The sequence below is a fragment of the Camarhynchus parvulus genome, chromosome 6 (assembly GCF_901933205.1).
Source record: "Camarhynchus parvulus chromosome 6, STF_HiC, whole genome shotgun sequence".
Taxonomy (NCBI): domain Eukaryota; kingdom Metazoa; phylum Chordata; class Aves; order Passeriformes; family Thraupidae; genus Camarhynchus; species Camarhynchus parvulus.
In genome coordinates, this window is record NC_044576.1 from 1608166 (window position 1) to 1635862 (window position 27697).

General features: G+C 44.9%; 2 protein-coding genes across 6 annotated transcripts in view; one reads left to right on the forward strand and one right to left on the reverse strand.

The window, feature by feature from the left end:
* CTNNA3 (catenin alpha 3) overlaps positions 1–27697 on the forward strand; it is a 415145-nt gene that overhangs the window by 90691 nt on the left and 296757 nt on the right. Inside the window, exon 1 of one of the 4 annotated variants that reach the window (XM_030950974.1) lies at positions 18775–18814. The exons of the other annotated variants lie outside the window; for them this stretch is intronic. Coding sequence (XP_030806834.1) covers positions 18797–18814 — 18 coding nt within the window. The 5' untranslated portion in view covers positions 18775–18796. Of the gene's footprint in view, positions 1–18774; positions 18815–27697 lie in introns of those variants that run through there. 4 annotated transcript variants of the gene reach the window in all.
* Positions 15232–27697, reverse strand: part of LRRTM3 (leucine rich repeat transmembrane neuronal 3) — a 78050-nt gene continuing 65584 nt past the window's right edge. For both annotated transcript variants that reach the window (XM_030950977.1, XM_030950976.1), the window contains one exon: positions 15232–17552. In XM_030950977.1, the coding sequence (XP_030806837.1) occupies positions 17343–17552 (210 nt within the window). In that variant the 3' untranslated portion in view covers positions 15232–17342. The remainder of the gene's footprint in view (positions 17553–27697) is intronic.

Below are 27697 nucleotides of genomic sequence, written 5' to 3' on the forward strand. Positions count from 1 at the left end.
AATCATCCTTTGCTGGCAAACAGCTGGAATAAGACACTATCCGCATATTCCCTGTTGGTGAGGAGGTGAATGAGGAGGAGTAAATGAGCAGTGTCCTGGGATTGCTCTGTAACACAGAGCTGCTGTGGGACTGCTGGGAGTGCCCCTGGCTGCTGCAGACACAGATTGCTTCAGGTGGTTTCCAGGCCAGGGTGGCTCTTTGCTCCTGTGCCCAAATGACCCATTCTGAGGCAAGAGCAATGCAGCAAGGCATGGTCTGATCAGTCTCATCAGCACCAAAGGCTTCCTTGCTCACTTAGAAGAAAGAAGTAACCTGCAAATTTAATAATGAGGAAAAGGGTGGAAATCTGAGCACTGGAAGTAATTTAGAAGGAAATAATAGGAGGGAAAGTGAAGACCTTTCTAAATGGGGGAGAGGAAGTAAAAAATACTCTTTTCTGCCTGCTTCAGGCTTCTTGTAAATAGTTAGCTGGAAAAATTAATGCAGTCAATAAGGCAAAGTGAATATACGTCAGGAAAAGTCCAGGAATATTTAAGAAAGGAGTTTGTGAACCATTTGCCTTGATTGTAAAAATCTGTGAGGAATGAGTATTTCCAGGTAACAAAAAAGCCAAATTTATCTTAACAGATAAATTCCTTTATCTAGGGAATTAATAGGTTAGTCCCTCTAATTTGGATAACCATGAAGAAGCTGCAGGAAATCCTTATATATTAATTTCCTGAAACTGCTCAGGATATGAAAGTGGTGCTGAGCCACGAGCATCTATTTTGAAAGTAGGTTTTGTCAAATACATGTAGTTCTCTGACAGAATAGCTGGCTGGGGATTAAAAGGGAAGTTGGGAACTGCTGTCATGTTGCACACAGCAATGCACACTGAGAGGATGTTTTCATAGGCAAACTTGAGAAGCACAGTTGTATAATGAGGGAAAATACAGGTCACTGAAAAACAGTGTTCCTAGTGAATTGGTATTTAATCCATTGCAGGTCAATTTGGGCTGGTTTAATGAAGTGTGATTCTGCAAGGACTGGCCTGGGACCCACGTGTATGGTGTACTTTCATTAGTAATGAATGAAACCTCAAAGGGTTTTATAGGTCAATAGAAACACTGCCCCTCTCTTCTTCTTTTTATTTTTGTTTGGTGAAATGGTCTGAAATCTGCAGATTGAAATGATAAGTGCAAAAAATTACTCTTGGGAAGGAGTTCACTGTATAGATAAAAATGCAGGATTTGTGGCTTAACAGTGGTACTGCTCTGCAGCTCCCAATGCCATATGAAAATCAGAAATGAAATGAGCTGTCAGTAGGGCTCAGCTCAGTAGGAAATTTTAGGCATCACAGCTTAAGAATAGCAAGGACTGATAAAAGGAACAAAATGGAGCAAGAATTTTAGAACTTCTAAAAAGTAGGAAGCAGCTGACTTAACTGAGTCTGTGTAACTCAGGAAGAGGTGGAGGAGAAGAGGAACGTGCTGATATTTTCAGATATGGAAGAGGCTTTTATCAGGTTTATGCTGTTAAGTTATTCTCTGTTTCCATTCAGAGGAAGACAAATGGAACTGGCAAAATGCAAAATCTGTGCAGTATTGAGTAGGAACCCCAGCCATGCAGATGAGTAAGCACTGGAGCAGTTCCCTTGGGAGGCCCTGGAGAGTTGCTGGTGCACTCAGGTGGGCCTGGTTGGGCTGCCTGGGAGCTCGAGGAGCACCTGGGCTGTTCCAGCGTGCTCAGGATGCAAAGTGACCCTGAGCTCCCCCTCAGCCCCACTGATCATTGGTTTACAGTTTTATACAAGCAATATTCCCAGCCTTCATACTGTGTTTGCTTACTACAAACAGCTTTTTTCCACAGGTTAGTGTAGGTTTGTGGCAGTGAATGCTTTTTCTATGCAGTGATTGAAACTAGAGTGAGATTTGGTGGGGTTTTTAGATTTCCAGGCCACATACAGATAATAATCTGTCTTTTCTACAGTTTTGTGTTCAAGCATCTGGGGAAGGCCGGTTAATAAAAGAAGTTATTAATAGTTGTAGGCATACTAGGAGTTTATTTTCCTACGAGCTATTTGCATGAAAACAGTACTTTAACAATGATTCAGCTTATCATATCAGCAGGAGATTTTGTATCCTGAAAAATTTATTGGAAAGATTTATCTAAATTTAATATTTCAGGATCTACCTAACCATTTTACATCCTATAATCTGTTCATAAACTGGAACTTAAGTACAAGAAATAGAAAATAGGAATTTTGCTCTACAAGATTAAAACTTTAGCAACCAAATTGCATTTGTGTAATGTAATATGTGAGCTGTTCTCTCATACTAACATGTTTTTCTGAGGAGAATGGATATGAACTATAAAACAAAACCCAACCAACCGACTCTTTCTGGGATTTGGTTGTGTGGCAGAAATCCCCAGTAATTTCCTGGTGTCAGAACAAATCGGGCTGGGAGCTGCCTGCAGCACACCCCAGGAGGCTGCCCCAGGCTGGCTTGTCCCCAGGGACTGCACCTTGCCTAAATCTGAAGGGAGGAAATTGTCCCAGGGTTCTAGAGGAGGCTCTCCAGGGCTGATGGAAACCTGGGTGCTGCTGAAGGCCCTGGCTGGGAGGCAAGGAACGAGAAACCTGCTGATGGCAGGATAGAGGTGAGGGGCATGCAGTCACTGCAGTCACTTGGCCACCTGAGTGTCCTTTCTCAGAAGGTTGCCGTGGTCCATAGTCTGCCTGTTCTACTAGCCAGGAAGCTGCAGCAAAGCCAGCTGTGGAGCTGGAGATGTCTCTGCTGCAGACAGCCCTAAGGAGAAGCTGCTCCTGTGCCTCCCCAGGAGCCGACCACGCTGTGCCTTGTCCTGGGCACAGGAGTGTGGGTGGTGATGGGGGTGGTGGGACTGACTGCAGTGCTGCACTCCTCAGGAGCTGCTGCCAAAAGCAGGGAGAGTTCTGCTAGGAGAGTTCTGCTTGGCTGCAGAAACCTGCACCGGGCAAACTGAGAGGGGCACGCTGCTGGAGCTGTGTCTCCTCAAAGGTCCTGTGGTACTCAGGGGTTGGTTTCACTCACTGGAATTCAAGAACAACCTGGGATGTGTCTGTGTAAATAGAAGACACAAGACAGCTTTGCAGCTCTTCCAGAATTTTTACTGGTGCTTTAGGTACAAAAGAATGGATTTATTCTGGAATAGATGGTAGTTTGTTTGCCTGATCTAGATGAAGCAGCCTTTTTTTTCCTCCCTACAATTGGGTTTGCTGGTTATAAAGGAGGAATGACTTCATTATGTGTTGAACTGACTTTTTTGCAATAAACTTGAGAGTCTAAAAGCATACAGTCAAATGTCACTGTTTTATGTGATGTATTTCACAGTTTAAAACACAGTTTTTTTCCAAAGTTGAAATTAGAATTGTTGACATTAAGGAAATGAAAATGATTGATGGAGTGGTTTTACTTGACCAGCTGCTAATGATTTCTCACTCAATATCTCGTTAGCTTGTGCTGAAGTCATACATATGGCAACCTAGAAAATAGCCTGAAGTTTCTGAAACTACAAAGAAGAAAAATATAAGTTATTGTGGTGCTTTTGATCTATGAACTGTGATATAAAATGTGACTTTTGATGTTCTGGGATGGTGTGATCGATAGCATAATTTTGTTATTGAATTGTTTACTCTTTACTGAATGTTACAGTGCATAATATTTTGGCTCAGAGGCAGGGAGAAAGGTCACTTAATTTCCTTGTTGGGCTGCAGCCCTTGCTCAGGTGGAGCTGTTTGGGAGGAAGGGAGAAGGTATTTTCATAGGGAACAGCTGAAAATGCTCATCTTAGAGAAAGGAATGTCTGGAACTTCCTAGGCTGGGGACTGCTCTCTCTTGCAGGAGACTCTGGAGAAAGGGGGGCTTGTTTCTGTGGCTGCTGGGGGAGCTTTACAAAGCTGCAGGGTCTCAAAAGCCTTGCTGACAATTCTTAGCCTGAGAAGAGGTTTGTAGGAGGGGAAGGATCTGTAATGAGCAAGAGAGGGGCTGGCTGAGCAGCACTTGGATTTTCAGCTTCTCCTGCCCATCAGGACAGCTGTGCTGCTCTCTCAGAGCTGCTGCAGTGAAGCACAGCTCTGACCCAGGGGCTTTCTGTAAAAGTCTCTCCAGGACAAGGTGGAGGAGGCTGTGGCCATGAGAGGGGCAGTCGCTGGGAGGCTCCCAGGAGCCACTTCTCAGCGACACAACATTTAAATCCCTAAATCACTGCATGGATCAGTTGGTTTCTCCAGTGTGAGAAGTAAGGAGAACCCCTCTAATGGAGTACTCATTGAGTATAGGGAATACCTGGAAAAGCTGCAGGTGAGCAGTTAATTATGGGAGCAGCCCGTGTGTTGTGGCCATTGCCTGTGGCCTGCTGTGCTGCACGAAGCTCTCATTCTTATCTCCAGTGCTGACTCCTGGTTATCTCCTGTACAAGTGCAAAAAACCCAATGCTTGAAAATATCAAAGCCTCTAAAGCCAGTGATGGAGCTGCAGCTGCCTTTGATGGAGCCAGAGCATCACCTCATTTGAAGGAGTTAAGCTCAGCTCTTGGGGCTCTTACTACTTTTTTTAAAAGACTGTGGTCTGTATTGAATATTTCATGCTGTTCTTTTTTGGTTTTGCCTATGTTGCCTGACACTCTGGTTTATTGTAGTGTCTTACAAACTTCATTTGAAAAATATGCTTGATATTTTTGTTAAAATACAGTCCTGATTATATCTCCCTTGTTTTTCTTTCTTTGAGTGGTGTTGTGGTTTTGGTGTTTCTGCTGACATTTATGATGCAAAATGGAAGAATTTCTGCAAAGCAGAAAGGTGAAATTGTGGTTTGACCTAGTGTTGAAGCTGAGCAAATTAGTGAAAGAAAAACTGTTGATAACCAGTGAGAATTCATCATATTTTCCTCACACATTTTTTACAGGTATTTTGTGGCAGCTGAAATTTCTGACCAGGACCAGACTCTGTCTCTTTTGGCCTCAGACTGCATGTAATTATTCAGAGTATGCCATTTCTTCTTATAGGAAGCCTTATTACCCAGAGGCAGATGTGATCTATCATCTTTTCCTTCAACAGTTCCCCTTTTCCCTCTACCCTGGAATAAATCAGAAAAGATTTATAATATTCTGCAGCCCATAAAACCTGCTTCATTATCCTTAAATCATATATATCTGATTGCAAAGCTCTTATTTCTATAAAAATTTTGGGAGCAGAATATTTTATGGAGTTTGGTATGCTTTTACTGGAGGAAAAAAATCCATTTTTTAAACCTAATTTTTTGCAAGTTTTTGCTGCGAATTAAAAGCTCTTTTAGACAGAAGGAAAAGAATGGCTCTACCTTGAGATGTCCAAACAGAAGGAAGTGTTCAAGCTGAAGGGATAACATCAGTTGGAATGGTGCTGTCTGTCTCCATTGTCACTGTGCTGTCCTGGGGTAACAAACACCTTTTCTTACAGCCCTGCCATCTTTGGATGCTGCTGTTTGTTCACTCCCCTGCCCCAGGGGATTCCTTTTGACTAACCATGGTGAAGGGGCAGCTGCATTTGTCCCTCCCATTTTCATTCCTCCTGTTTCCTTCCTTAATCCCTTACCACGATGAGCAGTTACAGTTCTGGCAAGTCTTTCTTCACTGAATCATTGGATCTTCCTTTTCCATCAGCATCTCTGTAGTTTTCCCTCCTTTCCTTCCATTTTACACATCTGTCCCTTGTCCTGTTTAGACAGAAGGAATTTGTTTTCCTTCTTGGCTGTGAGATGTTTTTCAGTGAAAGTCAGATTTATTTTTGGGCAGCCCTAATGGAGATGCTGGCTTTGGGTGAGAAGTGACTGTAAGGCTGCCAAGGTTTGCTATGGGGAGTTCCCCCATTTCCCCTCATTGCTGATGGGTTCAATCCCTTCAGTCAGACACTGCTTACAAAGCAGCTCCTGCTCTTCCAGCTTAGCTAACCAGTGATGCTGCAATATCTGTAATGAAGATTTTGTATTTATAATGCTTTCTTATTTTTTAAATGATTTTCCAGTGTTGACTTTATTAACTGATAGTCCAGCAAACTGTGATGTTAATGGGAGAATGCACCACTGAAGCAGACCAGTGATCAGCTCTTGGTGGGCAGCATTGTATGTCTTTACATCTAATTGAATTAATATTATTATGGGCAGCGCTTTGGTGTCTTTACATATATTGTTATTTATTAATAGTTCTGCCTTTGATTTACTTTTCCACTTCCCTTGGTTTCTCTGAAGTCCTCCTGGGTGAAAGAGGCCAGCAGCAGTGCTATTTTAACATCAAAGCACTTGATTGAGGGTCTGGTATAGGTCTGTTAGAGCCTCATTGTATTCATCTGCCTCCCTGAGAAGTTTTGCAGATCTGAGTCTGTCTTCTTTTTTTTCTAGGGTCATTTACTTTTAGCTCATGTTTGTAAGGCCAACTTTTTAACCCTGTTACTGATTTGCATTCAGATACTATGCTGCTGATTACTGACATGCACAGGAGATACTTGGAACTAAAGAAAATGGAAATGGTTTTCACATTCAGAAAGGCAGATCCCATTCTCTAGTGGTTTGCCTGTGTATATCCAGTCCAGGCTTAAATTTAATCCTTCTCATCTTCTGTTTTATGTTGTGCCTTATTAGCCTGTACCTCCTTTTAAAAACCAGCCTTAAATATCTTCTCAAGGTCCCTATAAATTTTGAAAATACATTTTTTTCATTCCTGAAGCATAACTTAGTTGCATTTATAGCTCCTTTCTTTACATCCTCTCTCAGGGGTAATGCTGAATTATTTCTGCATTTAAATCTTCAAATTTTAGGTAGCAGTGTGAGTCTTTTTTTTTGGTAACTGTTGTATTTCTGTGGCATTAACAATGCCCCTGCATAAATTCCCCTCCTCCCTCCTTATTTTGTAAAAGAAAAATTTACACACAAACTCTCAAAACAGGTCATTAATGCTTATTTCTGGGAAGGAAAAAAAACCCCAAAACCCAAAAACACCAAACAAAAAAACAATAACTTTTTTCAAAGAATAATTTTAGTTTATAGTAAGATGCTTGCACATTACAGGAAGGAATCTTAGAGTGTAATTTAAGCAGTATAAATTATCTGAATTAATTTCTTTATTCCGGTGGGTATTTTAATTTCTTTGCTCAAGATGCAGGTAGGTAGGGAAGGAAGGAAGGAGTGAATGAGTGCCAGGGCGTGTGAGTGGGGCAGGGGCAGGCGGCTCCTCACCTCTGGACCACGAGATGGGCTCTGCAGTGCAGAGCACACACAGCTCTTCTGCCCCTTTGGGATCCAGGGGTCTTCAGTGACACTGTTTGTGGATTCAAGGAGTCATTCAGAGGAATAAAGAAATGGAAGAAGGTAGCATTGAAGTGGCTATTTAAGCCAGGCAGGAGCCAGGATTCCAAAGCAAATTTCATCAATAATGGGTATTCCCACTCAAGTTCATGAATTCCGTTCCATTGATGTAGATGCTGTGTTCCCCAGAGACTGAAGGGCTTTTAAGAAGTTAGAGAAGCACCTTGAGAGGGACCATGTGGTTTTTATTTATGCCTCAATGTATGTTACACACGAGGCGGAAGGTTCCTGTACAGAACCTGTACAGACTGTGCTGCATCCCTGTCCCGGGAGAGGCTCCACGTGGCGCGGCAGGGCACAGGGAGCTCCAGGGTCGGGCTGTGAATACCCCCATACACACACACCCGTGCACACACACACACACACACACACACACCCACACACACACACACACCCGTGCACACACACACACACACACACACACACACTGACACACACACACACACACACACACCCGTGCACACACACACACACACACACCCGTGCACACACACACACACACACACACACACACACACTGACACACACACACACACACACACACACACCGGCTGCTGGGGCGGGTGTCCGGGAGATGCCCCCGCGGAGGAGCCTCGGCGCGTGGAACCGGCGAACCGCGGCCCTGCGGCTCCTGGCGGGAGCGGGGCTCGCCTGGGGGCTCCGCTCGCCTTTCTTGCCGTGCTCCTGCTCCCTGCCCGCTCCTGCGGCGCGGCTCCCGCCCGCCACGGCCTCGTGCTCCCTCCTGTGTCCCGGGCCCGGCCGCCTGTGCCCGCCCGTGCCCGCCTGTGCCCGCCCGTGCCCGCCTGTGCCCGCCCGTGCCCGCCTGTGCCCGCCTGTGCCCGCCTGTCCCTGCCTGTGCCCGCCTGTCCCTGCCTGTGCCCGCCTGTGCCCGCCTGTGCCCGCCTGTCCCTGCCTGTGCCCGCCTGTGCCCGCCTGTGCCTGCCTGTGCCCGCCTGTGCCCGCCTGTCCCTGCTTGTGCCCGCCTGTGCCCGCCTGTGCCCGCCTGTCCCTGCCTGTGCCCGCCTGTCCCTGCCTGTCCCTGCCTGTGCCCGCCTGTGCCCGCCTGTCCCCGCCTGTGCCCGCCTGTGCCCGCCTGTCCCTGCCTGTCCCTGCCTGTGCCCGCCTGTCCCTGCCTGTGCCCGCCTGTCCCTGCTTGTGCCCGCCTGTGCCCGCCTGTCCCTGCTTGTGCCCGCCTGTGCCCGCCTGTCCCTGCCTGTGCCCGCCTGTGCCCGCCTGTCCCTGCCTGTGCCCGCCTGTCCCTGCTTGTGCCCGCCTGTGCCCGCCTGTCCCTGCTTGTGCCCGCCTGTGCCCGCCTGTGCCCGCCTGTGCCCGCCTGTCCCTGCCTGTGCCCGCCTGTGCCGGCTTGTGCCCGCCTGTCCCTGCCTGTGCCCGCCTGTGCCCGCCTGTGCCTGCCTGTGCCCGCCTGTGCCCGCCTGTGCCCGCCTGTGCCCGCCTGTCCCTGCCTGTGCCCGCCTGTGCCCGCCTGTGCCCGCCTGTCCCTGCCTGTGCCCGCCTGTCCCTGCCTGTGCCCGCCTGTGCCGGCTTGTGCCCGCCTGTCCCTGCCTGTGCCCGCCTGTCCCTGCCTGTCCCCGCCTGTGCCCGCTTGTGCCCGCCTGTCCCTGCCTGTGCCCGCCTGTCCCTGCCTGTGCCCGCCTGTGCCCGCCTGTGCCCGCCTGTCCCTGCCTGTGCCCGCCTGTCCCTGCCTGTGCCCGCCTGTGCCCGCCTGTGCCCGCCTGTGCCCGCCTGTCCCTGCCTGTGCCCGCCTGTGCCCGCCTGTGCCCGCCTGTGCCCGCCTGTGCCCGCCTGTCCCTGCTTGTGCCCGCCTGTCCCTGCCTGTGCCCGCCTGTCCCTGCCTGTGCCCGCCTGTGCCCGCCTGTCCCTGCCTGTGCCCGCCTGTGCCCGCCTGTCCCTGCCTGTGCCCGCCTGTGCCCGCCTGTGCCCGCCTGTGCCCGCCTGTCCCTGCCTGTGCCCGCCTGTCCCTGCCTGTGCCCGCCTGTGCCCGCCTGTGCCTGCCTGTGCCCGCCTGTGCCCGCCTGTCCCTGCTTGTGCCCGCCTGTCCCCTCTCCACCTGCGAAGCTGATGCTGACAGGGAGCCCGGGTTCTTGTGGTAACGCTGTCCCTTTCTTCTGTTTCTTTCCCCCTCTCTCTGGGCCTTGTCCTTTCCCTCTTTAGTAAGAACACTCACCTTTTTTTCAATCAAGAAACGCTTCTCAGATATAATATTGCCGCATTTGCACTTCATTTATGTCCGATAAATCTATCAAAAGAGCCCTCCCTGACTCTGGCTCGGTGGGACGGGACACACCTGTACAGTTGTTTTTGCTTTGAGATGGGCAGGGCAACATGTTCATTCTTTCCAGAAACGTGGAAAGTTTCTGTTACAATCATCACTTGATGAAGGTGGGGTTAGTGCAGTTCATACTGACGGTTGTTAACCATATCTCTTCACAGCTTTAGTGTGCAAAGAGGTTATAAAACCCCAAACCTTTGCATCACCTTGTGTAGTGGGAGAATGAAAAATAAAAGGGTTGATTTTTATTCGCATATTCTGGCATTGTTATTTATATTTATGAATCTATATTTGCAAGAGGTAGTGATGAAGAAAAGGAGTGAGAGAAGCTTCAGCATGTGCTTGGTTGGCAGCAAAGCTGCTCAGCTCTGGAGGTGATGCCCGAGAGGCATTTCCCTCCAGGATCTCAGTCTGAATAGCTCTGTTTTACTGCTGGCACTCTCAGTTGTGACAGCTAGACTTTGGAGAAAGAGCTAGACTGCAGAAGGCAAAGAGAAGTATGAACTGTCTAGGTAATGCTGAAGCAGAGATACATCTTTTTCATGAATCCTATTTGCATATTCAGATACACCATTGATAGCTGTATTTTTTCCTTTCCTGACAATGAGAATAAGGCTTTTGGGCAGGGGAGGCTGGACTAATTGTGCAAGTTTACAGGTTCTTTAAAAATAAAGTTACCAACAGCAAGACATAAAAGGGAGGTGCATCATTATTACTAGAAAAATAAATAACTTTCATTATTTCTTTTGAAAGCATAAATTACAACAAACTATTCAATATGAATTGTTCAGTTAATGGCTTTCCATGCCTCATTTATGACACACTCTTGTATAAAACTACTGAAATTATTGAAGTGCACAGTGCTGCAGAGACACATCATTTTCTTTTAATGAGTATTCTCAGCAAAAGTTGATGAGGTTTTGTTCTCTAAGAAACACAGAATTAGTGTATAAGAATGTTTAAATGACTGGGCTTTGAAATATGTTTCATTGAAGCACTCACTTTATTATTAGATTGTAGATAGAACCAATGCTGAAATGCAGCCTTAAAAGTCTGTTTCTTAGGGAATACAGAGTGGGAAATACTCTCTATGAAAGCTGGAAAAAACACTCTTGTATAACTGCACACTGGATTCTCCTGCTGTTTATTAGGAGACCATCCCTCCTGTTCATGTCAGCTGACCTAAGGCAATTAATAAGGCAATCATCACACGTTACGGTTAATCCAAACCAACGCTGTATTAATGCAGCACTAATTGAAGCTCATTTGTATATTCTGAGTGTCAGCGGGGTGGGACTTGGGAGTGTCCCTGTCAGGGATGTGTGCAGCTCTCCTGGCAGAGGCCAGGGCTGTGAGCTGGGTCACCCCAGCAGGAGCCCCTCTGAGGCTGCCATTAACAGGCACTTCTCAGAGGGGCTTATTTACAGAGCAGATTGATGGTGAGCGAGTAGAGTAGAAGCTCCGTGCCATGTGGGATTTTCACACTTGCACACACTGCACTTCAGCTTACATAAAAATTCTTGGCAAAGTTCTAGTGGTAAAATGTTAATTTCTTGGGGGTTCGTTAGAATAACATTAATCATGAACTCTGATTATGTTCACCTTATTCTGAAACTTTATAACTGAAATTAATCAGGTTCTGTAATTAGGGAGAACAATAAAATGGAACCGGGCTTTGTTATTTTATAATAGAGCTATTAATTCACTCAAATGTTAGACTTTCTTTGAGGAATTTAAGGAACATCTGCTTTGAAGTATGGATCATTATGGTCAAACTTGTACCTATTAGAGCTTCATAAGTGTCTTTCTGTGTTGAAAAGTGTTTGCAGTACTTCTGACAATCAGGTTTATTTTTGTTTGTTTACTGTTGTGATGGAATTGGGAAACCTGGGAAAAGCATTTCTCCTTTCTGGTTAGCTGAATCCTGATGATAAGATACACACTCCCCCACCCTCCCTAGGAGAAATCTCAGGGTTTCAGATGAGCCTGCCCTCTGGGGGGCTGAGGGGGTGTTACCCTTGCTCCCTGGAAGCTGGCAGTGTCTCACTGGTGATTACCTGAGGGTTGTGTTTCTGTGTGGAACAGGGAGATTATTCCTTCCTCCCAGAACAAGGAGAACAGGCAGCTCTCCTTGCTGCAGCAGCTGGAAATGTTACCAACTGCTGTGGCTTCCGAGAAGCTGTGTGCACACTCAGAGGGACTGCTGGGGGGCCACGTTTGCTCAGAAGTGCCTGACCTACAGCGGGCTGGGATGTTGGGATCTGTGGGTGTTGGGGGTTGCAGGCATGGGAAGTAGCTGTGGCAGTTACGGTGTCCTTGAGGAAAGAAAAATAGAAGTACTATGTGCCAAGCTTATCAGAATAACGGAATTCCAGGGCTACAGAAAAGCAAAACTTAGAAATGATTATCGTCATATGTAGCAACCAATGAGCATGGATTGGCAACCAATGACTGCAGAGACAAGACTCGTGCCAGCCTCGTGAACAAGGCGGAGGATCCAATCATATTCTGCGTGATCGCGTGTTCAAGAAAGTTTTTACTGTATATTAGTAGCGCTGATAGAGGCAATAAACGGAGCTTCTTTTACCCGCATCGCATCGGTGTGTTTCTCCCCTCCACCTGGCCGCGGCATGTGGGGGCTTGCCAAGGAAAGGCAGCTGGGTGCTTGCCCCAGTCCTTAGTTCCTCTTTGGCTTTCATCTCTCAGCTGCTGTGCCAGGCAGGTTATTGAGACTGGCTGTACCTCTGATGTGACCAGCTAAAGCCTTTGTTAAACTCAGCCTTTACTGCCTGGATTGGCCTTTAGGAAGCGCAGGCCCTGAGACCTGTACAGAACTGTGCAGCAGAAAGACCTTTCCCTCAAGAGAGGAGGATCAGGCTGCAGGACATGAGTTAAGCTGCTCACTTCTTCACCGGTTCAGCAGACCATTTTTGCTACCCCAGCTGGGAACTGAATCCAGGTGCTTGTGTGTGACACTGTAAATGATCATATCATTCGTTAGCATTCACCATCTTTGAGGACCGTGGTTGCTAGTGTAGCAGAATCACGAATTTATTGCAGTTCAGTGGCACTGGAATCCTGGCTTATTTCATAGGTCTTAGTGTTGCCCTTGCACTTCTATTTTGGTTTTTTAGCCTTTATGTTATGGTTTTTTCACAATTTCTGTTCTCAGGTCCTGTCTAAGCATAGGAAATAATAAGAGATAAAACATGCCTTGAGAGAGAAAGAGAGAAAGGGAGGGAGGGAGTAGAGCAAGCCTAGTACACACAGCTTCTGAGGGTGGCATTTTCCACTGGTGGTGTGCCTCCAAAAGAAGTCTGATACTTAGGATGTATGTCTGAAATGTCTGTATACTTTGGGAGCTTTTATGTTAGTGGTAGCTCTCAGATCCCTTGAGAGTAGTTTGTGCTGCAAATTTTCATAGTTTTTTAATTGAAGCAGTCATTTGCTTTCTTGTATAGATGGTGGTTTTTGGTTTTGTGGTTTTTTTTTTTTTTTTTTTTTTTGTTTTGTTTGTTTTTTTTTTTTAACTGTCTTGAGATACATGCAGGAATTTGTCAAATTAGTCATTAATCTTTCCATACACCCCTTTCCCTAGGGAGGACCTCCAGTCAGCTACTTGGGCTTGCTTTGCTGATGGCTGTTCCAGCCCTGTGCATTGCTGTACCAGCATGGTCCACTGATGGATGGTGGTGGGAATTGTTGCTTGCAGCTAGGTTTATTTTTAACATTGTCTCGGGTTTTTCATTGCTAGAGGTTATATTGTCTCTCAGTCTGTGTTTTGCAAATGTAATGACTTCCCCCAGCCTTTTCTTGGTAAAAGGACCTGCCAGGGTCTGGTGGTGTCACTAACTGAGACAGAGGTGGGTGCCACTGGCTATCTCTGTTCCTGGGGTGTGGCTCTTGCTGCAGAGGGAAATGATACATGGGAGTGACCCCCTCTTGCTAAATACTTGAACCCACAGACTCCTTTCTTCTTGCTAACTTAGCTAGGAGGCTGGGGCTTTATTGGGGATACTGTTCTGTTTAATCCATGGAACAAAAGCATTTCCTGTTGCTGTGCAGCCAGAATCAGAGCCCAGCTGGCAGCAGTGTGTTGGCAAGCAGCTGTGCAGAGGCTGAGGTCAGGATTCAGGAGTGGGGCTTTTTCTGGGCTAGCCTAACCTAGGTTTTTTCATCATGAGGATCTTTTAGAGAAGATACCTACCTGCCATCTAGCTTTCTTGAAGACATCTGTTTTACTGAGAATAACAAGTTTCAGGCTGATGTAGTCCATGTTAAAAAAGGGTATCCACTGAATATGTGCAGCAAGGGGTGTGTTAGCAGTCTGGGACTGGGGTGGGCACACACCCCACACATCCCCTGCTGCTCTGGGCCCTGGCTGCTGCATCCATCTTGCAGAGCACTGGAGTGGCCTGCTGGGGTTACAGAGAGCCTGGTGTTTCAGATGTCTGGGAAGTGACTGGGAGAGTATGAGGAATCTGTCAGGGGCTGATTCCGTGACTCTGCTTCTGCCATTTGTCCTGTGGCATCTGGAACTGGGAGGCTTTGATTCAGGACTGAGGAAGAGAAAACGGGAAGTGTTGGTGTGTATGTGAATAAAGGGGAAATGCTGGTGTGTATGTGAATGAAGGGGAAATGTTGGTGTGTATGTGAATGAAGGGGAAACGCTGGTGTGTATGTGAATGAAGGGGAAATGTTGGTGTGTATGTGAATGAAGGGGAAACGCTGGTGTGTATGTGAATGAAGGGGAAATGTTGGTGTGTATGTGAATGAAGGGGAAACGCTGGTGTGTATGTGAATGAAGGGGAAATGCTGGTGTGTATGTGAATGAAGGGGAAAGGTTGGTGTGTATGTGAATGAAGGGGAAATGTTGGTGTGTATGTGAATATCTGCCCAGCTGTGCCTCTTTAAGCATTCATCCAAACCTTCTTGTGTCTCTGCATAAGAGAATCTTTTCTCATGTTCCCCAGTCTGAGCTCACCAGTGTCCAGTGCTGGGGCTGGAACCTTTGAACACCTGGGCATGTGGAGGAGCTCCCTTAGTGCCAGGCCCCTGTTCACACACTGTAAATGCTCCAGGGCAGCGGGTCCAAGCACAGAGGAGGATGGACAGAGTAGAACAGCTGAAAGCACCTTTTGGGAGGAAGGACAGAGTAGAACAGCTGAAAGCACCTTTTGGGAGGGTGGTGTTTGCTCCTTCCAGCTCAGGCCTGCTCCAGTAGCCAGAATGCCAAAACACTGCACCTCTAAACCAGCTGTGGAGTGATTCAGGTAATTTCTCCCTGCAGCCTGAGCAGCACTGGGCTCCAGAGGGACTCCTGCATGTTTGTTAGCAGTGGGCAGTTAGCAAACTCTATTTTCAAAATTCCAGCACTGTGGAAGGTAACAGAGTCAGGAACCAGTGTAGTGAAGAAATACAGAACTGAAGTGTGCAGGTGTAAGAGGTGTCTTAAAAAGACAATTAATGTTTTGCAGAGGAAATAATTTATGCAAAATATGTTACAAAATCGAAGTGCTAATAAATAAGCAGTACAATGTATTCTCTTTTGACACTTTGTTTCCACTTAACAGTAACTGAATGCAGATTGATTTGTTACCAATTTTTGAAGCTGATTTTCATTCTATTCACCTTGTTTTGTACAAACAGTTGCCCTGTAATTTTAAAATTCAGTCTTCTGCTTTGAAACTACATGAAAATATGGTAGGATAAAGATCCAGAAAAATAGATTTGAGGTTATATAATTTCTCTTTATTATAAAAAAGTTGCTTCACCATATGAAACTTTTTTTTTCCTATATTTTGGAAGGCTTGTGTTCCCATTTTGTTTTTCACAGAGTCAGCATGATATAATGTCTTCCTAATTTCTGTAATCTTTTATGATTACAGGGTAGTGTGTAGTGGTATAAAAAGTTACTCTCTTACAGTGTTGAGAAGTCTTGAAGATTTAAAACAAAAGAATGGGGTATAAGAATGCTTCAATCCAGATATTAAATGACAGACAAATAAGCAATGTAGTAATTGTTAAAGACTTAATACTACATTAATTTTTTTTCTTTAAAGGTTTTGGGCTTTTTCTTTGTTTGCGTTATCATAATGTTAAAGGACTGTAAACTTTTAGCATTTTTTCCAAATTACTAGATTTTTCAGCAGGTGGATGTTTCTTTTGAGTGACATTTTACATTCCAGGAGTAGTATAAGGACTTGTTTCTGTTGCCACTTCTGTCGGCAGCTGCCTGTGACAGAAGCAGGTTTTGGACCCCTTTGTCTTTATCAGGAATACAAATGCCTGATTTGGCAGACTCTCACAGCAGATTTTGTAGCTGCCTGTTGAAGCCTCCTGTCCTGTATTGTCTTGCAGAACAGTGAGACTTCATAAAATATCATCAGCCTTGACTAACAGTTGCATAACCAAGCTTTGTTGTTAAAAATCAGGCTGTATTTCAAGGCAGCAGGTAAGTTTGAGAAGAACTATTTTTTTTTTTTTAATTTTCATTTCTAGGAAAACTTGGCTATATATTTCAGGAGTTTCTTAGAAGTTTGAATAGTTAAACCCTCCCTCTGGAACCAGTAGATAAAATTCTACACATTAAACACAGTAAAAATGGTGCATATTCTGCAAAGGACAGAATTTTAGATTAAAGTTGTCTGGGCACAAAAGCAGTAACAAAATGATCCCTACAAAACAGAGTAACTGAATAACACAAGGAATAACTTTTGTTAATTTGAAGCTTTAGAAACTGAAGCTTGTAAAGTAAGATGTAATTAAATTATGGCACTGTACATACCAGTTGTTCTTGGTAATTGAAACTTTACAATATGAAAAATACATTACATCTGTACAGTTTATACAGGTAGGTAGGATGAGTTTTGAAAAAGATTCACTTTCAAGGGTCATACTCTGAAGTCAAAAAAATACTGCACAACTGAACTAATTACAAATTGTAGACTGGAAACAATTAATCTTTTTGATTGACTTTTAATTTGCACAGGGATCCTACCCTCCACAGAACTGCCTATTCATTGGTGTCCTTAGCTTCCCCCAGGGTTTGGGTGCAGCCCCTGCTCCAGGGTTCCCTAGGGCAGCTGCTGCCCCTGCTCCCTGCTCCAGGGTTCCCTAGGGCAGCTGCTGCCCCTCCTCCATGCTCCAGGATTCCCTAGGGCAGCTGCTGTCCCTGCTCCAGGGTTCCCTAGGGCAGCTGCTGCCCCTGCTCCAGGGTTCCCTAGGGCAGCTGCTGCCCATGCTCCCTGCTCCAGGGTTCCCTAGGGCAGCTGCTGTCCATGCTCCAGGGTTCCCTAGGGCAGCTGCTGTCCATGCTCCAGGGTTCCCTAGGGCAGCTGCTGTCCCTGCTCCAGGATTCCCTAGGGCAGCTGCTGTCCCTGCTCCAGGATTCCCTAGGGCAGCTGCTGCCCCTGCTCCAGGATTCCCTAGGGCAGCTGCTGCCCATTCTCCCTGTTCCAGGGTTCCCTAGGGCAGCTGCTGCCCCTGCTCCCTGCTCCAGGGTTCCCTAGGGCAGCTGCTGCCCCTGCTCCTTGCTCCAGGGTTCCCTAGGGCAGCTGCTGCCCATTCTCCCTGTTCCAGGGTTCCCTAGGGCAGCTGCTGTCCCTGCTCCAGGGTTCCCTAGGGCAGCTGCTGCCCATTCTCCCTGCTCCAGGGTTCCCTAGGGCAGCTGCTGCCCCTGCTCCAGGGTTCCCTAGGGCAGCTGCTGCCCCTGCTCCCTGCTCCGTGCTGCCGTGGTGATGGTGCTCAGGTCCAGCTCCGCCTCCAGCCCCGTGTCCATGGCCTCCTCCGGCCTGCTGGCCTCGTAGGGCTTGTGGGCCAGCAGCTCGTGGTGCACCCCGCAGTAGCTCAGCGTGGGCTGCTCGTAGGCCAGGAACGTTGACATGTTCATGGACAGTGGGATCTGGGCAAAAACAGAGGGGAAAAGCAGCAGTTACCAAATGACATTACCAAATGGTACTTGCCTGAATTGCATGTTGGAAAGCCAGGCTGTCTGCTCTCGGTGTCCCTCTGCCACTCATCTCCAGCCCAACCCTGCTCTTCTCCAGGATGTTTTAACCCTCACCTCCACCACCCTGGATCTCGAGGCCCAGGCTACGTACATGCTTGAATGTGTTTGAAAAGATTAAGATGTGATTCCAGTTAAATTATCTTTAGAATGTAATTAACCTCAGCTATAATCATTGTGACAGGGAATATTGCACATTAAATGTAAATGCTTTTTCAAGTGAGTGGCTTGAATTTGTCAGTGAGTGTGATACCTTTGGTCTGCTTGGAAATGCAGGTGGGAGGGTTCCTACTGTTGAAGTGCTTGGGGAGGGAGACCTCAGCCCTCCTGGCATTGTAACTAAACAGGGAACATCCCTATTTGTACCTCCTCCTTTGCAGCCTTCCCTCCTGTTTTCATTCCTTCTGGGGTGTGTCTCAATACAATTTCTAGTTATGAAGAACCTCCTTTGAAGTTCTTTGAAATTAATAAATAATCGAATAATATCACAGCAACTGTAGTAGTTCTCATCTCCGACAGCAATTCTGGAGTAAAACCCCCAGCAGTGTTTAATTACCAGTGATATGTGAGCTTCATATTGTCTGGAGTTCAGGTTCAGATGAGCAGCAGAATGTCCCAGCTTATCTTAGATTTACAGTTCAGAAGCCTTCCCACTGCAGTTTCTATTCAAGGGGGCATGTGTTCTGCAGGCTGAATTTCACTGCATAGTATTACATTTCTGTGCAGTGAGGGGGAAGTTCTGGCAACCCTCTGTCTTTTCAGTCAGGAAGTGTAAAACTCTAGACTTACTTTACACAGAAAGTGCAGCTAAAAGTTTGTACTTACAAAACTGTATGGCAAACCAGAATATTTTTATAAATAATTCTGTTCAGTCCGGAAAAGAATGTAATCCAGTTTGGAATGTTGATTTTTTTTTCCTTCATTTTTCTTTTGATCATTGCTGGCAGTTGAAAGGTTACCACAGACTAAAAGGACAGCTCCTTTTTTTGATTTTTAAAAAAAGGAGGCAGATAAGTTGGGTTTGGTCTCTGTAGCAATTACAGGGATCTGCAGGAAATGTTTTTTTCCTCTAGCCTGCAGAAGTGCATTTACTTCTCAACAGATGTGAGCTGGCTGGGGAGGAATGCTCGTGGCTCCAGATGAATATCTCAGCAAAGGTGGGAAAGGTTCTTGCAAAGGCCTTAGAGCATTTATTAAGCTTCTGCTGTTGTGCCTGTGTTGCTACCTGATTGCTTGACCTTGACTGCCCTTTCATAAGACACAAAATTGTATTTTTTTCTGAATGTATTGTATTTAGAATTAGTGGCAATGTTTTCAGCCTAAGGATTTTGGTATATTGTTATATTTCATGGACATGGGGTGTTCATACCTCTTGGGGCGATTTCAAGACTCAGCCATAGAATCCTGAGAAGGAAAACTTGGAAAACAAAGGCATAAGGGGACAGCCACAGTTCTGGGTGGCTTGAGAATGTTGTGATGGGAAGCTACAACAGGGCAATGGAATATTTTCCATGAAGATGACAGAGCTGAAAAACAGATGATCATGAAGAGGAGGGATGAACATAAACCTCACTGAAACAGGAGAATAAAATGAGCTGAAGGATGGAAGCAATAGAAGTGATAGAGCTGTGATGTGCCATTCTGAAAATGTACAGAATTACAGTGTAATGAGAGTGTCATATACAGAATGGGAATGTGGTGTATCAGCATATGGTCAATATGTGAGAATTTCATCTGTTTCACATTCAAGTTTTGCTGTTGCCTTCCATTAAAAAAAGGAGCAAGCCCTTATAATACACAACAGGGAACTATACAGCTTTTATGGACACAAATCAAAATGTAATGCTTTATGTGTGGCCATGGGAAGATTCTTGTTATTTCAAATTAACCTCAAAACAAACCTGATACTTCACCAGCCATCAGTTTGTGACTTTTATTCCTTAAGGAGTCTTAGGACAGGGCTGATATTTTGTACCTACATTTACAAAATATTTTGTACCTACATTTAAGTCTCCTGCCTCTGTACCCCTGCATTTGAGTTCTCCCTGTAACTTTGGCAGGTCTTGCATGTAACAAGTCCCTTAATTTCTCTCTAGAATGCCCTAGAGCTGTCTGATAGCCAGTCATGGAAATAAAATACCTATCTGATTATCATCTTGTCCCTTTTCTTTCATTGTCTGCATTTTCAAGCATGCACTTACTTAAAACTGTTCTGCTGTGAAACAAGGGAGATACTGAAACTTTTGTTAAAGGAACAGATAAATCTGTTACAGCCAATTTGTGATGGTTGTGGACTTAGAGTTCAGATCCTTCTGGCTCCCCTACCAAGAATTAATTCAGCTGTGGGGGTAAAGTTACCAGAAGTTACTTTTTGTGGTAATTTGCATACACTCTGAGAGGGGGCCACACTAAGGCAGTGAGTGCTTTGGGCTGAATTGTTGTCCCTTGAAAGTACTGATAAGAGATGGCTGCAGGAATCTCTAGTCACTCCTAAGGACCTCTGTTTTCCTTCAGACTTCTCAGTTCTTAGGTGGTTCTTTCATGTTTACATATTTCAGCCTTTCCAAGTCCCAGTTGTGAAGGCCTGGTAAAGGGCAGTGGGTTGTTGGATCAGCTGCTGAGAGCTTTGGCACCAGATGTCCCAAGGACAGGCATCAGCTCCGCCAGTTTTCCTCTCAGTGCCACGGAGGAGTTCAGTGCAAAAGGAAAGGTGTTGTCAGGCTTTTCCCTGCTTCTCTCAAACTCATTTTCTACTCAGTTCAGGCTGTAATTAAAAACCTACCAAAAGTATAAGCAGCAAGAATAGCTTTCACTGACCAGCAAAATTGTTCTTCACACAAATGTTAATGGCCTCTTGGTGAGGGAGAATTCTGTTTTCTCTTCAAAGGGTACACCTGTCCAGATGTTCCAATACTGAGGAACTCTTGCTTTTTTTCTGCTACATAGTTTTGGGATGTTTCCTGTGTCCTGCTTGGCTTTGGCAATTTCTATTCTAACATGTTCATCTGTGGTTAACTTGGGGTCCCACATGGTGAGGAACAATGCAACTGAATCCCAACAGGTGCTTTGTGCCCAGCCTTCACTGCTGTGCCAGACTAAATGGCACATTCCTGGCAGAGGGAGCCCAGAGCGAGGAAGCAAAGGGCAGATGAGGAACCTGAAATCCTTTTAAGCCTTTGAAACCATTCCTTGAGTGACTCTCAAGGGGAGGACCCATTTACTCCATGGCAGTACAAACAAAAGAATCTCTCACTGAAGTAGCTGCTGTGTCTAGACTTCAGTTGTTTCAGTGACTGAATGCCCTAGGCTTATATTGATACTAAAAAAATCTTTACTAAGTGCATGATTAGAATTATAGTCCATCTGTAACAGTAATCTTTCTTGTGCTGTGTTCAACATGACTTTTCAGTAATTTATAATGCAGCACATGCCCTGGGAAAGGGAGGGTGATGTTAAAAAGTAAAAATCACCTTGACAAACAAAGACCAGAACTTCTGAAGCTTTGTTTTGAATGCTGGACACTTGAACAGTAAAGTGGTATTTTCTGAGGATTGGAAGAGAGTGTAGAGGGCATTCAACCACAGATAGGTTTCCATGGGAAAACGAGGCTATTTTTTTTTTTTGTTATGTCAGTGTAGACTTGATATCTTGAAGTAGAATGAATTGAAAAAAAATTCTCAGCAATTTGCACATACTAATTTTGACAGTCACCTTTACCAGTTTTTGAAATGCCAGAGTGAACAGCTGCTAACAGCTGCTGAGCCCTTTCTTCTTAATTTTAAGAAGATGATAATGAAGAGGAGAAATCAGAAGGAAAAGGTTTTGTATTCCACTGATTCAGTTCACTGGGTTCAGGCTAAGACATAATGAGCCATGGTTTCCTAGTTGCTGGATATTTTGTCTTTCATGTTGTTAATTTTCCTAAAATTTGTACAGGGTGATATTTACTTAAGATCTTTCCTTCCTGCAAAGAATGTGACATTTGTAAGATGAGAACAACTTGTGTCTTGATTAGCTCTAATTGCCTGCTTGACTCTGAAAGGAGTATGTATTACATTTTTTCAGTTAGACACTTATGCTTGCTAATAATGTTAGAAAAATGAACAAGTTATAAATACTCTTCTGCTTGACAAAGTAAATATCTCCTTGCTTCTTTTTTTTTAATTTGCCTGTGTGGATTCCTTTGGTTGTGTGGATTTTTATTTGTTGGTTTTGTTTTGTTTTGTTTTTAATTTGAACAACCTGCAGTTTTGGATTTTTGTTTCTTTTTAATAGCCATCCTTCAAGTTCTAATGTAGTAAAGTGAATTAAGGAAGTAGGTGTGAGTGTGTGTGACTAAATAAAGATTCATCCATTGCTTAAAATATGGTTCATAATATTTAATAGAGGTGTACATTATCCTAAAGTAGCTCTAAAATGTTACTACAATTAGATCCATATCTAACTGAGCACTAACCTTTTTAGGCTTCTCATTTGCTTTTAATTTGTATGCAAAACTTGATGTTTATCAGATAGGCTCTGCAGGCATAATTACCAAGGTATCATTTAAAAACAGCAGTACTGAACTTTGTGGGACAAAACGTGAATCAACACAGAGAAAGCTTTTACTTTAGGTGCTGGATGAATAATGGACTCAAATGGAAGTATTGCCTAGCAAGCTTTTGCTGCAGGTAGAAGGGAGCTGTCTTGTCTTTGTAAGACTTGGTGCAGATTGGAGAACCTGAGCATCGTGCTGTATCTTAGTTATAATTCTCTATTTAGCAATCAGTAGATTATCTTAAAATATGAGGGAATTATATGAATAAAAGCACATTTTAAAAGACACCCTTGAAAAGTGAATTTGTAGAGATGTCTCAGAGAATGTGTGTTTAAGCCACATATGTAGGTGATGTGTGTATATTGTACATGCACACATGTGGACAAGCCCTGGAAGAGGTCAGTGGTGCACTGACCTTCTCCTCTGAAAGTTCTGGAATGCTAAGAAGAAAACCAATGAAATTAATTGGATTTACATTATAGATATGTTTCATGCTTAAGGGAGGTCTGTCTCCCCTAAATCAAAATCTCTTGTATCATGAGGTAGAACAAACAGTGATTTAAAGTTCTTCAAAAGTTGTCCAAGCCAGGCTTAGTTGGACATCAGGGTGCCTTGTTCAGCTAAAGAGCCTGGGGCTTGCTTGTGCAGCAAGGCTTCCCCAAACCCACGGGCACACTTGGTGCTGTGGAGAGCAAGAGCTCTACATGGCAATCAGGGATATTTCTCATAATGAGCAAAACCCACTGCAGACTGCCAGCTGCGATATCCACTCATTTACAGCACCAACTGCAGTTATCTTCACAGATTTTTATTAATTGTTCCTGTTTTGGTTGATAGTTGAACTTTTTGGGCCATCAGTGGGCTCTAAGTAGAATTTTTTGTGCTCCTCAGAGGATGGGTTTGCATACCTTGGGTAGGCTTCTGTAGAGTGCGATTAATATGATCTTATTTTCTTCTCTAATTATTTTAATGTAACAGGCAATTTTCATATCCCCTAAGTACTATAACAGGCAATCTCATTACTTTTCATCAGGCTTGTTTACAGAGAAATAAAACAGCAGCAGAATAAACAACACTGAATGAACCAGAAGCTACTCTGAGTATTCAGAACCACAACTCAGACTCCACAGGTCATGAGTTTCCCTTAAGAGGAGGAAAGTATTTTTATTGATACAATCTTTAGCTGGTTCTTTGCTTTTCAGTGTGTGAACAGTTGGGAAATTTTATATAGTTTGTACATTTAACTGTGAAGGCTAAGTTCTAAATTTAGTGAAAGCTGAAGTTATTAAAACCCCAGTAAGAGGGGGTTTAGGAAATACCAAGGAGCTTGATAAACTGATGATGTCAACATCGTCCTTTTTGTGCTTTGTCCCCTTTGTCTTTCTTAACCTGCCAAATCTTAACCTTTCTTACTTGCTTTGTTTTATGGTTTTCCCTCTATTTCTGTCTTAGGGAGGAAGAATCCTTCTTATTACTGACCATATTAATAATTTGTGTAAGCTCTCCATCTTCCAGTTATATTGATGTTGGCTGCCATTGGTCTATTATCTCGTTCACCTTTGCTTTCCTTGCAGTCTGCACTGTCTCTGTGTTTGCTTTTCACTGAGGTGCCCTGATGCTCTCTTCCCTTAAGTGCTATATCCCAAAAGAGGCTTTCAGGTACAGGAGAGTCTGGTGGTGCTGAGACAAACAGTGAAACACTGTGGGATCCCAGGGAAGCCCACTTTATCCAAGCACATACAGTGTCATCAGCTCTGAAGGGAAGAGAGACTTGTGTCTGAGAGTGAGGAAGAGGCCTTATTTACTCTGCTAGCTTGATTTTCCCAAAATTTAGTGTGTAGAAACTGAGTTGAAGACAAACTATGTATTTCATTTGTATTCTGTATTACAGGTATCTTGAGATTAAAATGGGGTACCAATTAAAAAAACCACAAAACCCAACCAAGAGCTGATGTTTTCAGTGCTTTTCTCCTGACATTTCTGGAGGACACATTTTCCTGTCACAGCTGACAGAATCCTGTCCACAATGTTCTGGTAGCTGAAGCCACGACACTGGCTCAGCAGAGGCGTGCTGGCAAAGCTCTTCCTGCAGATGCAGCCATGCTTCATTTTATTAGCTTGGTGTGTGTCAGGCACGATGTTGTTCAGCTGGTGCAGTCCCATTGTTGTGCTGCTATTGCAGCACTCCCAGCTGAGTGCCAGGGAATTTGAGGCATTCAGTGGTGAGTGATACAGCATCAGGGATATTCCCGTGTAATCTCAAGTCCCAGAGCCATAGGAAGTGTGCAAAAACACACATAGGAAGGGTTTAAAACCACAAACAATAACCCCCACCCCATCTCTCAGCTCCCCTGCTCGGGTACCTCTGTGTCCTGCTGCGTTTGTGGTGCTGTGCTGAGCCCAAGCTCGCCTCGAGCTGTCTGCTGTGTGCAGATCATTTAAAGGCAGAACATCATTTAAAGTGCCTCTCTGGGCACAGGAAACTCCTCCTGAACAATGAGGGTGTTAATCAGGGGGTTTTGATTTCTGTCCCGGGCGTGCTGCAATAGAAATTCCTCTTTACATTTCAAACAGTTTGTTTCTATGGAGTGGTGTTGCTTTGTGCACAGTGTTCTCAAATTATTTAAAAATCTAACATTCACAGCTTACATCAGCTTAAACTATGAGTAATATTATTCCAGTGACTAATCCAGGCATACCTGTCAGAGATGGAAAGCCTGTACTGACTCTGCTTTAATCCATTTGCTGATTTTTATGGTCTCAAAGTCCCTTAAAGTACCTGACTCAAATCCAAATGTGCCCCACATGCTGAGTTTTGCATGCAAATCTTTAAATTAGTTGAAGGATACAGACAGATTCCCTTGGGATTTAATAATTTGCTAAAACTAAAATGGTTTGTTTATTGCAGGAAGTGTTTTCTGTTTGAAGTCTATTTTGCACTGGGTGATGCAGCTGTTCTCTTTGAAAATGTAGTGCATGCTGCACAGAATTACAGATTTTCTTCTCTCATCCTTCCTTTGTTCTGTGGGGCGGGTTTGTGTTGTTCAAAGAGGAGTGGATGAGAATCTTTTCAAAGAATATTTTAAATAGAAGACCAATTTGCCATATAGCTACCATTGCTCTTCAGTTGAATAACTAGCATATTGATATTTTCTAATTGTTGGAACAAGAGCATTTTCATATATCTTAAAAAAACCCTTTGAATGATGCCAAAATGCTACTGCGGTTTTGGCAGAGGCTCTCCTGGAATCGAGTCCTTGTTCATTGTTAGTGGTAGGAGAAATGATATGTTCACACAGAGAGAAGAGACCTCCTAATGGATATTGGGAGAAACAACGCTAAACACAGAAGAATTTAAACAAAAAATTTCTAACTGAAAATTTAAAAAATTAATAGAGAAGAATATATCTAAAAGAAAAGTAAAATTTATGCTTAATGTTTAAATAAAATACTGCTTTGTCAGACTTGGTTCTTAGACTTTACCATGAAATGGGCAGTGTTTGTTTTGTTTATTTCTGCAGAATAGCATAATTTCATAAAACTCTTCTGAGCAAAGTATTTCCGATTACATTACTGAATGGGCTCTGTGTAATTATTTAAGTCAATTAAAAAAGATGTTGGTTAAAAATTGAATGATATTACAATAGAAGAGTAATACCAGATACAGCTTGAAAAGCAAGAGCAGGACTTAATATAATTTATAAATTTCATGGATGGGGAGTGTGGGATATATTGATCATTCAGTTCTCAGTAAAGGTTCCTAATAAGGTTACTGTATATACCTGATTGATAAAAAATTGTTATTTTCTGATGTGATGGAAGTAATAATAGATTGTTTCCTCTCCTTAACCATCACATCCTGAACATGTATTGTTTGATATTTATACGAATGAAAAAGTTTTCTTTTTTTTTAGTTATACTAATGAAAAAGGTTTTTTAAGCTTATTTCCCTCTTAGAGTGGCCTTCATGCTATATTTTGTCACTGTGCAATTCTTGAGGGGAAAAAGCTCTGTTACATTCCCAAGCAGTATATCAGTATATGCTAGATTTTTTTTATTTCTAAGATGTGTTACTATTTGCACTTATTAAAAAATATTTCTGTCGTGCATATTAGTTGCACTGCTGCTATGACATTTGTGTGGCACTGAGGCTGGCTGTTTGTGTACTGAATTGTCCAAAACTGAACAATTCCTCCCTTTAGGACTACAAATTTCTCAGGGCAGCAAAGCATTACTTGGTCAATTTAATATTAACTCCTCTAAAATCTAGGCCAGCCATTCCAAATATGAAGTGACAGTTTGTTGATAGCCAGGCTGTCCTTTCCACTCTTAAATGCTGCGCTAATGAGTTACTTTGGAGAGTTCCAGGAAAACCGCAGTGAACGAGGTCATAGTGAACAAGGGGGCAGAGGCCGTTCCGTGTGTGCGAGGTGTGCGGGCAGGTTCCGGGCAGTTCGGACTGCCGGGGCCCGCAGCAGTTCTTGTAAGCGCCTGTGGCTCTCGGGGATGAGCCGGGTGCTGGTGGGCGCTGGTCGCTGCTGCCGTACCCGGCCCCGTGCCCTGCCCTGGCCCTGCCCTGCCCTGCTCTGCCCTGCCTTGGCCTGTGCCCTGCCCTGGCCCCCGCCCGCCCTGTCCTGCACTGCCCTGCGCCTTGGCCTGTCGCCCCGCACGGGCCTGTGGCCTGCCTCTGGCCCTGGCCTCTGCCCTGCTCTGCCCTGGCCTGGCCTGGCTCCCTGCGCTGTGCCCTGCCTCTGCCGCTCTGGGCTGTCCTCTCGGGCTCTCTGGGCTGTCCTCTCTGCGCCCCAGGCACCGCTCCGTCCTGTCCTGCGCGGTCTCTCTGGGGCTGCGCCTCTCTGGGCTGGCCTGCCTCTCTGGGCTGTCCTCTCTGGCTCTCTGGGCTGGCCTGGCTCTCTGGGCTGGCCTCTCTGGGCTGGCCTCTGGGCTGTCCTCTCTGGGCTGGCCTCTCTGGGCTGGCCTCTCTGTCTCTCTGGGCTGCTCCTGCCTCTCTGGGCTGGCCTCTCTGTCTCTCTGGGCTGTCCTGCCTCTCCGTGTCCTTTTTCACAAGGGGTGCTTTAAGCCCCATCCTGCTCACCCCTTGGTGCCAGTGGTATTCCTTTCAGATTTGTACATCTCTTCAAAGAAATCCTGAGCAGTGAGGGAAGGGCAGACTGGTTGGGATATTTCTTTAGAGCCAGCCAGTTGCACCCAATCCCTTTGATCCTCACTAGAACCCATACAAATATGTTTAATTTCTTGCTTCAGCTGTGGAGAGAGCAATCTATAGCCCTGGCTGCCCGGCGGTTCTGGGTCACCATGTGTCCTTCAGGTCAAAATGGGGTCAGGTTGCTGTGTGATAGAAGAAGCTGCTTGCAGTGTTTCTGGTCCTGTGAGTAGGCAGAGGATGGTTCTTTTCATGCAGCCTGAGATGTTAAGCAGTATGAAACCCCCCATGTCCAGCAAGAGCCCACAGGACGTGGGGGAACACACCAAATGGGAGCAGCAC